The sequence below is a fragment of the Pseudorca crassidens genome, chromosome 20, assembly GCF_039906515.1.
Source record: "Pseudorca crassidens isolate mPseCra1 chromosome 20, mPseCra1.hap1, whole genome shotgun sequence".
Lineage (NCBI taxonomy): Eukaryota > Metazoa > Chordata > Mammalia > Artiodactyla > Delphinidae > Pseudorca > Pseudorca crassidens.
Window position 1 is genome coordinate 55,696,853 of NC_090315.1, and position 12,355 is coordinate 55,709,207.

Below are 12,355 nucleotides of genomic sequence, written 5' to 3' on the forward strand. Positions count from 1 at the left end.
GAAAACATCTTCCTATAGCCTCACTAAAGCAGTTTGTTGTTCAGACCAGTCTACCAAAGTCCATGTAACTCATCATATAGCAATGAAAATAGTAATACTTACAAGTCACATGATATCCTTTGAATGTTGTTATTAAGGGGAAAGGGATTTCAAGCTAAGCTGGAGAGTATAGAAATGCACCCTATACTCCTCATCCTAGCTTTCAGCATCCTTCCCTCTGCGATGGTGGGCTAACCCCTACAGGGACTCTGGTGCAGGAAGTGGGGTGAGAAAAGAATGGAATTCTGGCAGAGGGCTGAATTCTGGCACTGAGCTCTCCCTGGAGTGACTGACACCACTGGAGGAGAAGGTGGGAGAGCATTCCGGAGCTTTCATGGCAATGAGGTTCCAAATAGGAAGGTTCTAGGAGTGACAGCCTAGGAAGGAAGGGTCTTAGAGAATATCAGGCTTGAGATCCACATTGTTAATACATTGGGGGAGGGAGCTCTCACCTCTAAATCACAAGGCTTTAAGTCTAATATTTATATACTAGAGGCTCCAGTTACTATATCAAAATAAAGAAATATATTAGGTTTCAGAGTGGCTTTCAGAATGCATAATTGCATTGTTAATTGTTTTAGTAACTCTTGGCTGACATTTTAATGATTATCTTGTAATTTTTAAATTCTGCAGGCCCATGAGCTTGTCCACTTAGAAAGCACATTCGTAGCTTCAGCTCCTTAGTACAATTAGTGTTCTGTTTTCCCCATTGGTGGGGTAGATTGGGAAAGGGGATAGAAGAGTTTCCACCTTGCTGCCACCACTGAAGTATCTTCTCTCTGACCCTCTTCTTGCCTTAAAGTGATGAGGGCATATAAGATGGAACGGCTGCTGGGAAACAAGAGGCAGTTCCTCATCCTGTGGTTAATCTGAACTTGGTGCTGTAAGGACTGTTGGCTTTTATTACTCAGGGTATAAAAGGGTGTACCTTAAAATGACAATTTCAAAGCCCAGAAAAACTAGTCACCTTATGTACGTAGAGTGCTATAGTCAGTTGGTTCAAATCTGATGATTGAGTATGAAAAGTATATCATTCAGAGACTTCCCTGGTGGTCCAGTGGTAAAGAATCTGCCTTCCACTGCAGGGGACGTGGGTTCGATCCCTGGTCGGAGAACTACGATCCCACATGCCGCGGGGCAACTAAGTCCGCACACCACAAGTAGTGAGCTTGCGTGCCTCAGTGAGAGAGCCCGCGTGCCACAAACTACAGAGAGAAAACCCTCACGCCACAACTGGAGAGAAGCCCACATGCCGCAACTAGAGAGAAACCCTAGCAGACTGCATACCGTAATGAAAAGATCCCTCATGCCTCAACAAAGAGCCCATGTGCTGCAAATGAGACCCGATGCAGCCAAAAAATAAATAAATAAATAAGGAAAATAAACAAGTAAAATGCATGAATATTTTTTTAAAAAGTATATCATTCACATTATACATGTTAGATAATTGTTAACAGTAATTACTGAAGAAATGATTATATAGTACTCAGGATTATTTTTTTGAAATTTGGCTTTTTCAGATTTTTCTTGTAACGTTAATGTTGTTACACGTTCATTATCTAGTTGACCATATTGTATCAAGCTATTCCTGTATATGACGTTTCTGTAAATGTGATGTAACTCACAGCACGTCCAAGCATGTGAAATAAGGCAAATCATAGCAGGGTTCTTCTAAGTTTTCCTGTTGCTGTGGGAACCCTGTAGGGCATTAAAGAAAGCTGCTTAAAACTTCGCAGTGATACATCAAATATAAATCTGAAGTGATGGCTTTTTTTAAGTTAAACTTTTATTTATCAAGGCCAAGGGAAGTAGAAAGAAAAGGGGCCGTAAACACATTCAAGCAGTACTGACCCTTACCACTTGCCTGTTGATAATCTGACTGTCAATAATTTTAGTCTTCCAGGAGTGGGAAAACGCATCTTCTAAATGTACAACGTATTCTCCATTTTTCCTCCCCGTGCTTTCCGCCCTCCAGGTCCACATGAAGGATGTCATGTCAGCGCTGTGGGTTTCAGGGTTGGACTCGAGCTATTTACGGGAGCAGATGCTGAATGAGCCGTTAGTCCGAGAGATTGTCAAAGAGTGCAGCAACATCCCTCTCAGCCAGCCGCAGCAGGGTGAGGCCATGCTCGCCAGCTTCAAGCCCCGGGGCTACTCGGAGTGCATCGTGACCGTTGGCGGAGAGGAAAGAGTGTAAGCGTGGCTGTGAGCGGTTTGATGGGTGGTGGTGTAAGGGAAGAGAGATTTCCACGTAAACAGAAATTTATAACACTTTTCAGTATCTAAAGCCTAATAGCAATAGATTTTTTTAAATGTCTGAAACATTCTTTAGCGTAGTAAAACTAGTCCTAGTTATTATAAGCAGAAGTACATAAAACATACTAACTACTAATCAGTTATCTCTCTCCTTAGTTCGCGGAAGCCAACAGCAGCGATGCGATGTATGTGCCCCCTTTATGACCCTAATCGGCAGCTGTGGATTGAACTGGCCCCTTTAAGCATGCCGAGAATCAACCACGGAGTCCTCTCAGCAGGTACCGTGCTGTCATCAAGTTTACCCAAACACAAGGTCAAGTAATGTCATTTCAGAGTTGTGCAGAATGACTCAAAACCTTCTCAAGAAATAATTTTATTATCCCTCTGTGGTGACTTTTTCAGGGTGGCTCTAGCTTCCAAGACTATGGTAAGAAGAGTGTCTTCCATCAGTCCTTATCGTTCCCAAATCTTAAATATATAGCTGTTTTTAAGACGTCCCTTGAGGAGCATTTTATTGGATGACTTAACTGATAGAAGAGCAAAACTCAGTGACTCTTACCACCCGTTAGCTGGATGATCACACCTGAGGCGCAAGACTTCTTTGAGCCGTGATAGCCTCTCATCTTGGAAAGTTGTGCAGTTTAGAATCGCAACATGTAACTATATTCAAAATAAGAGCGTCACATAAAAGCAGGCATCTCAGATGAAACTTGAGAAGGTACTTCTTAACTTAGCTCTGGCTTAAAGTTGTTTTATGACAGGAAGTATGTTTCGGTTGACGTTTACAAGTTTGGAACGTTATTCAAAGCTTTCTCTCCAGGAAGTGATGGGGAAGGCTGTCCTTGCTGCCTTTCTCTTCACCTTGGATTTGCCTTGCTGGCTTCATCCTGCAAGTGCCATTTCACTTCATTCTAACTATTGTTAGCACTTCTTTGTTTATAGTCTCTGCTTGCCCACAAACATTACCTTAAAAGTTTTAAGCTATGCCACACTGTACCATATTTTAGATATGCCTAAAGCTATGGAATAGAAATGGAATCGTAGGTTCCACAATTATTGAAGTTTTTGTCAATGATAATCAGCTGGATGGAGTGGTGTAGGCAACAGGATATGGGTCTGATTTCTCTGTTCCTTCTTAAAATTAGCGTCCTTAAGTTGTCCTACCATAATGTGTATACATGTGCATAATTTTCACACATGCACACCTACCACAAAGGTTCCTATATCACTGATTTTCAGATTTCCTAGAGAGGTGGTTGTTTCAGAAACTTGAAACAATGAGGAGAGGAATTGTGCCCAGTTGTATTCATTGAAGTTGTGAAATGACTGAGTAGTTCCTATTTGTCCAGCTCATTCTGTGTTTCTTCTTTCCTTGCCTTTTTTCAAAAAATTGATTGACTTTTTTGTCATTCGGTTTTTTCCCTCTCTACCAGGTTAGAAGTTATATTCTATGTCTATATTCCTTTGAAGGTCACTTTATGTTTGTTTTGTTTTGTTTTTTTAATATTTACTTATTTATTTATTTGGTTGCGTTGGGTCTTAGTTGTGGCAGGTAGGTTTCTTGGTTGCTGCTCACAGGCTCCTTAGTTGCCGCTCGCCAGCTCCTTAGTCGTGGCACACATGTGAGATCTAGTTCCCTGACCAGGGATCGAACCCAGGCCCCCTGCATTGGGAGTGCGGAGTCTTAACCACTGCTCCACCAGGGAAGTCCCCTGAAGGTCACTTTTGAATCCACAGCCTGTACTGTTAACAAAGTCTAGTAGTATAAATAGTACATTTATACTCTTATTTTTCATATTCCATAGTCTTACAGTATTAAAACACATAGTTATTTATAAGTAACTATTTATGTATATATGTTTATCTGTTTTATATACATATCTGTAGATAGTGTTCATTTAGATTTATCCACATATTTACCACTTTCTTTGTTTTTCCCTCTTACTCCTCAAACTTTCCATCTAGGACCATTTTCCTTCTCTCTGAAGTTCATCCTTTTGAATTTCCTTTAATGTGGGTCTAGTGGTAGCAAACTCTTAGATTTGTTTGTCTAAAGATGTCATTATTTTGCCTTCATCCTTAAAGGATATTTTTGCTGGGTATAGAATTTTAGGTTGGCATCTATTATTGAAGATGATTTTCCACTGACTTCTGTCATTCCTGTTTTTAAGTCAGTTGTCAGATCTAAAGTTCTGCCTTTTCTCTGGGCTGTATTTAAGATTTTCTTTTTGTCTTGATTTTTCTGCCATTTCACTGTAGTGTGCTTAGGCAACATTTTATTTGAAATTTTACCATATTTGGAGACTGTTGGGCATCTTGACTCTGTAGCTTGGCCTTTCATCAAATCTGGAAACTTCTTGTTTGTTATGTCTTCATATGTCATCCTTGCTCCTTCTCCTCTGTCTCTGCTTTTGGAAGTCAGATCAAACATGGCTAGACCTTTCTACTCCAGCCCCTGCCTTCTACCTTCTTTTTGTTTTCTTTTTCATCTTTTTGCTTCTCCATGTTGCTCTGTGATTTCTTTTGATTTATCTTGCACTCAATGAATTCTCTCTTTAACTGTGATGGATCTGCCATTAAATCCGTCCATTGAATTTTTTATTTAATCTGTTTTTATCTTTTTTTCCCTAGAAATTCTCTGTAATTTTTTTTCAAATCTACTATGTCACTTCTCTTGTCCCTTCTTCTAGAGTTACCTTCACATCTGTCTTTTTTAAAACATAGTGAGCATTGTTGTTTTATTGTCTTTCTGATTACTCCAATATTTGAAATTTGGAATCTTTGCAAGACTACTCCCTATTGTCTGCTTCTGCTGTTTCTTCTTAATAGAGTCTGGTTTCTTTGTATACCTGAGTATCTTTGGCTGAGTGCCAAAGATTGTTTTATTAAAAATTATTTGTAGGGGGCTTCCCTGGTGGCGCAGTGGTTGAGAGTCCGCCTGCTGATAGAGGGGACATGGGTTTGTGCTCCGGTCCGGGAGGAACCCACATGCCGTGGAGCGTGAGCCTGGGCCCGTGAGCCATGGCCGCTGAGCCTGCACGTCTGGAGCCTGTGCTCCGCAACAGGAGAGGCCACAACAGTGAGAGGCCCGCGTACCGCAAAAAAAAATAATAATAATAATTATTTGTAGGGATAATGTGATGTTTTAAAATCTTAGAATGTTAGAATCTAAAACTTAGATAAACATACTTTCTTCCATAGAACTTTTGTGTGTTTTTCTGCCAGTTGCCTGAAAACACTACTAATTTGTAATTACTATAAATCGAATTCCAATTTTGAGATTTCCTAGATAGGCAAGGAGATTTAAATCTGGCTTCTAATTCTGGTTGGCCTTCATCCTGATGGTTAGAACTTCAGCGAGGCTTTCCTGCCAGAAGCCACGCGTCTGTGGGCCTGGGATTGAGATTTCTATCTTCTTCATCCCCTCAAAGCCATTAAGAGAAAGGTTGCATTTTTCCCAGATTGCTAAACGCCCTCAGAGCAAAATGGTTTCCATGCATGGTAACCTCTCTAGGGCCCACATTTCCCTTCCCTTTTACCATAGTGTCTTGTTGGCTTCTTCTCCTTTAAGAAGACTATTTTAAATAGAGTCTGGGGAACAGAACAGATGAACTGAGATAACTCGAAGTCACTTGCTGACCGGGTGGGTGGTGTCAGTTTTCCTCTTAAGGTGCAGGGTCGTGGGAATCCCCTCAGAGATCGCGAGGCAAGCGAAATGGTCAGAGTGACTCACAGATTTGGCTCTGTCACCCAGGCTTGGTAAGATCTCGAACCCGTTGTTGTCAGAGAAGGTATCTCCACATCCTGTCTCTGCCCTTACGGCATTTGTATTTGACTAGAGATAGGTGTTGAAAACTTACATTTCAACTTCCTTGTGTGTCTTCTTTGATTTTTTGCAGAAGGATTTTTGTTTGTATTTGGGGGCCAAGACGAAAATAAGCAGACCCTGAGCTCAGGAGAAAAGTATGACCCAGATGCAAACACATGGACCGCACTGCCACCAATGAACGAGGTAAAATACTGCTTTTGTAATTTGTCTGATGTTTCTTTTTTCCCTTTAGCACTTTTGTTTGCTTTGCGTTTGAGTATAAGGAAAGAGGTAGCAGCCTCGCCAAGCCCCCCTGCCTGGTACACTCGTGCCCCCCTCCCGGCTCTGCTCCCTGTGCCTTCCCTCGCTCCCCCTTCTGAAGCCTCCTAGGAGTGCACTTGCTTTGGGACCTTTGCCAGGTACCCACGTGGCTCGCCGCTTGCTTCCTTCAGTGTTTGTCCATACGGCTCCTTCTCAGCGAGGCCCCCCGCCGCCTCTCAGCTCTCCTGCCCCCTCCCCTGCTTTCCTTCTCTTCATACCACATAGAACCTCCTCACACACTAGATCTTTCTCAGCGGTTCGCACGAGCTTTTTGATGATGGCAGCGCATTTCGTTTGTGTGGTCAGCGCTCTCCCTTCAGCGCTGGAGTGGGGCTGGGCGCCCAGGAAGTGCTGTGAGTGGATGAGTGTGAAACACATCAGGTTCTGTTGCTCCAGGCAGCCTTAGCCCGGGCCTCTCGCCCTCCCACCCCCACCTCTCCAGCCACAGGCAGTGCTGTTGACGTGGATCTTACTTGACTTCACACGTCAGCTGGGAACCACTTGCTGCCCACTGCTGTACAAAGATCATTTTACAGAGCCACACGGTAATAGTTCTCTTTCTTGTCGTGAGCTGTTGTGAGTAAAAAGTAAGGATTCTGCCAGTGAATTCACCACGTGTGTAGTTCCCTCGTTCCAGGAAATTCCTGGACTTGGGTTCTCTGTCTATTGTGATAGAAGAGTGAGCTGCTAGGGAAATCAGAAATATTTGAGAGAGATGGTTTTGAGCCTGGTATTTCTTTGCTAGAACGCTGGAATATAATAATATCTGTAATATTTATTAAATGTATGAATATCAGCTTTCAATCTGATAGTTGGCCTTTTGTCTACAAAGATCTTTGATGTCTTTTCAGGCAAGACATAACTTTGGAATTGTGGAGATAGATGGGATGCTGTACGTTTTAGGAGGAGAAGATGGTGAAAAAGAGCTAATTTCCATGGAATGTTATGATATTTATTCTAAAACCTGGACAAAGCAACCCGCTTTAACCATGGTTAGAAAGGTGAGAACGATATCTTGTGATAACTAATTCACAAATTGGATTTTAAAGTTATGTTTCTTCATTTCCTACGTATGCCTTTTAACACAACTGATAGTGTTAAAAGAATTAACATGATAGAATTCTGTCTTTGTGGGTAGCTTGCCTTCACTATTACTAGCCACACACCAAGCTAGGAAACGGTGTGTGAGAGCGTTTACCTTGGCAGTGGGCTCTGGGCAGCGCTGCTGTGTCCAAGGCCCACGCCTGATAAATGCTTTGTGACTGCACTAACCTAGGAAGGAACCAGGTCTCCCAAACCTGTTTTCTTAATCATTGTGCAGGACTGGGGAGAAACATTAATCCATAGGTAGAGAACTGCCATTGCTGAGTAGGATGAAAACAAATGGCTCATGTTAGCTGTTTACAGCTTAGTCTGTATTTCTTTTCCCTGGTGGAGGCTGGAGTTCCATCATCAGGCCAAAGCCTTGTCCAGCGCCCTAGGTATTTTACACCATGGGTACCGGGATTTACTCATAATATGATCTCTCACCGTCTGTGCCCTTCCGACTGACTTACTTGGGGCAGGAATTGAATGATGTCTTGCTCCAAGGAGTCCTCATCTGGGACTCTTGAAATAGTGGTGAGAACAGAGAGCCTGGGAAGCCTTTTTAAAAGTTAGGATTATTTACTCACTTAGTGGAATAGTATTAGATGGAGTTAATCCTTTTCTGAGGATTAACAGTGTGTGTATTACCTTGCTCTTCTCATTTTTAAAAGCCTCTGTTGTAATATTGGAAGGCACCATACATAGTCTTACTATTAGAAGTCAGATCCTTTTCCAGATATTTGCCAGTGCTCTCTAGCCAAGCTGGTATTTACTCGCCCAACTTTAATAATAAATGTTGCCTCCCCCACTGTTGCTTTCTCCTTTCAGATTGGCTGCTATGCAGCTATGAAAAAGAAAATCTATGCCATGGGTGGAGGATCATATGGAAAACTCTTCGAGTCTGTGGAATGTTATGACACACGGACCCAGCAGTGGACCGCTATCTGTCCACTGAAAGAGAGAAGGTGAGAGAACTTGGATAAGGACTGTGCAGAGCCCCCTTCACCTGGCTTTTGTTTTTCCCTTCTTTCCAGCTAATCTTTTATTTGACTTGGCATTTGGTTGATATAACATTACATTAATAAGCCATTTCCTGAAAAAGGAAGACCCATGTATTTGTGAAACGTTGAATGGCGCAGAGCTAAAACAAGCGTAAGAGGAATTATGGAATCGGGTCATGAGTTGTAAATCTAATACCTGGTATGCCCTATGTGGCCTTTCAGGTTTGGAGCTGTAGCCTGTGGAGTCGCCATGGAACTGTATGTATTTGGGGGAGTCAGAAGTCGTGAGGACATCCAGGGGGGCGAGATGGTAACCTGCAAGTCGGAATTCTACCACGATGAGTTTAAAAGGTATTTATGAATGGTTTCATGCGGCTTCTGCAACTTTTTCTTTATGCTTTCAAAGGCATGTTTTGCTTTGTTTAGTTTTGTTTTCAAATTATTTCATTTAATTTATCTATTTATGTCTAATGCATAGTAGATATTTATTCAGTGACTTCGGAAATCTTGGTAACTCATAGGAAAGCCATAGAAGAATGTTTCTAAAATGTAGATCAGACCTTGACACTTCTGATAGCTTTTAGGAGAAAGTTTAAACTCCTTAACTTAGCAGATATGGCCTTTTGTGATTTGGCCTATGTCTGCTGTTTCTGCTACTGTTCAACCCAGATGCATCACTTGAGTCCCACTGAGTGACTTTTTTCCTCCAAAACATGGTATGATTGTCTCAGCTCTGTGCTTTTTTTTTTTTAACATCTTTATTGGAGTATAATTGCTTTACAATGGTGTGTTAGTTTCTGCTTTATAACAGAGTGAATCAGTTATACATATGTTCCCATATCTCTTCCCTCTTGCGTCTCCCTCCCTCCCACCCTCCCTATCCCACCCCTCTAGGTGGTCACAAACCACCGAGCTGATCTCCCTGTGCTATGCGGCTGCTTCCCACTAGCTATCTGTTTTACGTTTGGTAGTGTACATATGTCCATGCCACTCTCTCACTTTGCCTAGAGTCTGTCATACAGAGTGAAGTAAGTCAGAAAGAGAAAAACAAATACCGTATGCTAATGCATATATATGGAATCTAAGAAAAAAAAAAGGTCATGAAGAACCTAGGGACAAGACAGTAATAAAGACACAGACCTACTAGAGAATGGACTTGAGGATATGGGGAGGGGGAAGGGTAAGCTGTGAGAAAGCTCTGTGCTTTTGTACTATTCTCTTTGCCTAATATTTCCCTTCCCATGTTTATCCAGTTAATTTGGCCTCTTCCAAAACTCTGCTTAATCATCACTGCCCAGAGAAAGCCTTCTCACACCTCGCAGTCTGAGTCAGGCTCCTCAGTCTGGGATCCTATACATCTCTCTCTTGGATGTGATAGAGGTAACGGAAGCTCCTTCAGGACAAGTTCCATCTCAGCTTTGGGTCCTAGCTTCTGGCATCATACCTGGCCAGTGTCAGACACTCAGTAAACGTGATGTCAGAGATTCTTAAAACATCTGACAGGCCGCCATATGTCTTGTAGAGTAGGCAGCATCCTTCCAACCCCCTCACTTCCCTCCTCTGACACGTTATATTGTTGTAGCCACCAAACAGTATTGTTATTGCAGTAATATGTTCAAATCCTACAGGGAAACTGCCCTGCTGAAGTTAATCTTGTGGTAGCATTTCAACTGTGTTACCAGAAGGGGGCGCCAGAATATAATGTTCAAGTTCATACTATTTTAGATAAGGGCAAACAATGAGCGGTTGCCAAGATTTTAGAAATATGTATAAATGTTACCTAACTATTAGTGTATTTTAAAGTTAGGATACTTGCATAGCCTTTTCCCCCCCTTTTTCCTTCAATTACAGGGAGCAAACAGTCTTAGGAAAATTTACTAGACAACGTGTGAGAGCAGTTTGAGAATGCTTGCTCTGGTAGCGGTGGGGGGCAGAATTTCAAGGACTTTGCTACACTTCTCTTCCATAATATGTTACTGCGAGGGCTGACTGTTCAAGATATGAAGTAGTTTATTAATTTCTTGCCCAAATGAATCCCAAAACAGTGTGCCCAACCTCGTTAACAAGCAGTGGTCAGTACGTTTGGTTTCTGATAAAATATCGTTATAAGCCTTTGTCATAATGACTGAATTACTGTTTGGACAGTGTGAGCTAGAGAGCTATAAACTCGCTTGCTGAAGTAATCAGGGTTGCTTATGGTTTTACCATTTTCTGTCCCTATTTTGATTGTGTAGGACTTAAATCTGGCTGTAAAGTTTTTTATCTGCCCTTGATATGCTAGCAATTATTAGAACCTTCAGATTTCTGTCAGGTTGTCTCATATTAATATAGTTGAGAAGCTTCAGATATGAGTATATTACTTGCTTTCAGTTCATAATTGTTAAACGTGAGTATTGCTTCTTCCTTGCTGTTTAAAAGCACTTCCAGATAAAATCTGTATTATCTTTAGTTTGCTTATATTCAAGCTTTCCAGTGTTGATTCACAAACAGAATGAAGAAAGCTTAACTTCTGTTGATGTATAGGATTCTTGTTTAGATAACACTAAACATGCATATAACACTAAGTACCATGTATTAACTCATTTAATCTTCAAAACAACCCTCTGAGATATATAGTTACTCTTTTTATTCCTATCTTGCATACGAGGAAACCAAAACACAGAGAGGTTAAGTAATGTGCCCCAAAACACACAGGTAGCAGGTGGCAGAGCTGGAATTTGAACTCAGGCCCCAGAGTCCACATTTTCAGCCACCACACAATATTGCCTTAAAAATATAGGCTTTCCCATAAATACCTATAGAAGGGAAAAAAATCTATAAGTAGTTTATTTCTTTAAAGATCAGATGTTTCCAAGTGTGTGATATTTGCATACTCTGGAAACTGTTGCCAGATGAACAACCTGCATTAGATTGGAGACCATTTACTGTTTTTAAGTAATCTCTTGTCTTTCCTGTCTTTGTTCCCTATTTTTAGGTTAAAACTTTCCTGGAAAAATGCCATATCTTACTATTTTCTGTGTTTCTGACTAAAAACAAAACTATGTGAAGGAAAGCAAAAAAAAATTGCCATTATTTCTACCAAGTCATGGCAACAACTTCATATATCCAGAAAGACAGTACCTCTATTTCTGTTCCTTGTATCCCTGTTCTTTTACTCGTACTACCATCCTCCCAGTGGTCCATATTCAAAATAAGGTCATCTTTGATTCTCTCTTACGCTTCACATCTCATGAGTTGCCAAGTTTTTTCTTTTTTTTTTTAAACTCTATAGTATTTTTCACACATCCCCCCCCCCGCTTTATTTTTCTGCCCTGACTCCAGTGAGCTCACTCTTTTATATGTGCAAAGTCTTCTAACCAGTCTCTCTAATACATTTCACCTACTTGTGCTTTTGAAAGATTAATCTGACATTGGTCATTTCATTGTGATGGAAATTCTTCCTGTTTCCCCATTGCTTACCAAGTAAAGATAATAGTATTTAGCCTCCTACTCGGGGCCCTCCACGATCTGAGGTTGAGAAAAATGTTGAGCCTTTTTCGCTTTCTCCTTTTCACATGTTCTGTACTCCAGCTCACTTCTTATAGCCATCCTGTGTTTTATTGTCTCTGTGCATTTGCTCAGCCGAGATGCCCTCCCCCTCTCATTTTTATATTATAGGTAAATCATGTTAACTATTCTTTGAAGCCTACATCTGTCAGTTTCATCTTTTGATGCCTGAATGTATACTCGGACAGACATCTTTGACCACTGGCTGAATCCCCTGTGGTTCTCTGACTTGTGGGTAAGGGACCATTATGGTAGCAAGGGTTAAGTGGAAGTCACTGGAACTTTCCTTCCCTGCCGA

General features: G+C 41.4%; 1 protein-coding gene across 4 annotated transcripts in view; it reads left to right on the forward strand.

The window, feature by feature from the left end:
* The window catches only part of GAN (gigaxonin), a 75,260-nt gene that overhangs the window by 34,665 nt on the left and 28,240 nt on the right, over window positions 1-12,355 (forward strand). For all 4 annotated transcript variants that reach the window (XR_010938978.1, XM_067718741.1, XM_067718742.1 and 1 more), the window contains exons 4-9: window positions 2,015-2,232; window positions 2,452-2,573; window positions 6,195-6,307; window positions 7,276-7,425; window positions 8,339-8,475; window positions 8,734-8,862. Coding sequence is in view for 3 of the 4 variants with exons in the window: in XM_067718741.1 (XP_067574842.1) it covers window positions 2,015-2,232; window positions 2,452-2,573; window positions 6,195-6,307; window positions 7,276-7,425; window positions 8,339-8,475; window positions 8,734-8,862 (869 nt within the window). In the remaining variant the exon portion in view is untranslated. The remainder of the gene's footprint in view (window positions 1-2,014; window positions 2,233-2,451; window positions 2,574-6,194; window positions 6,308-7,275; window positions 7,426-8,338; window positions 8,476-8,733; window positions 8,863-12,355) is intronic.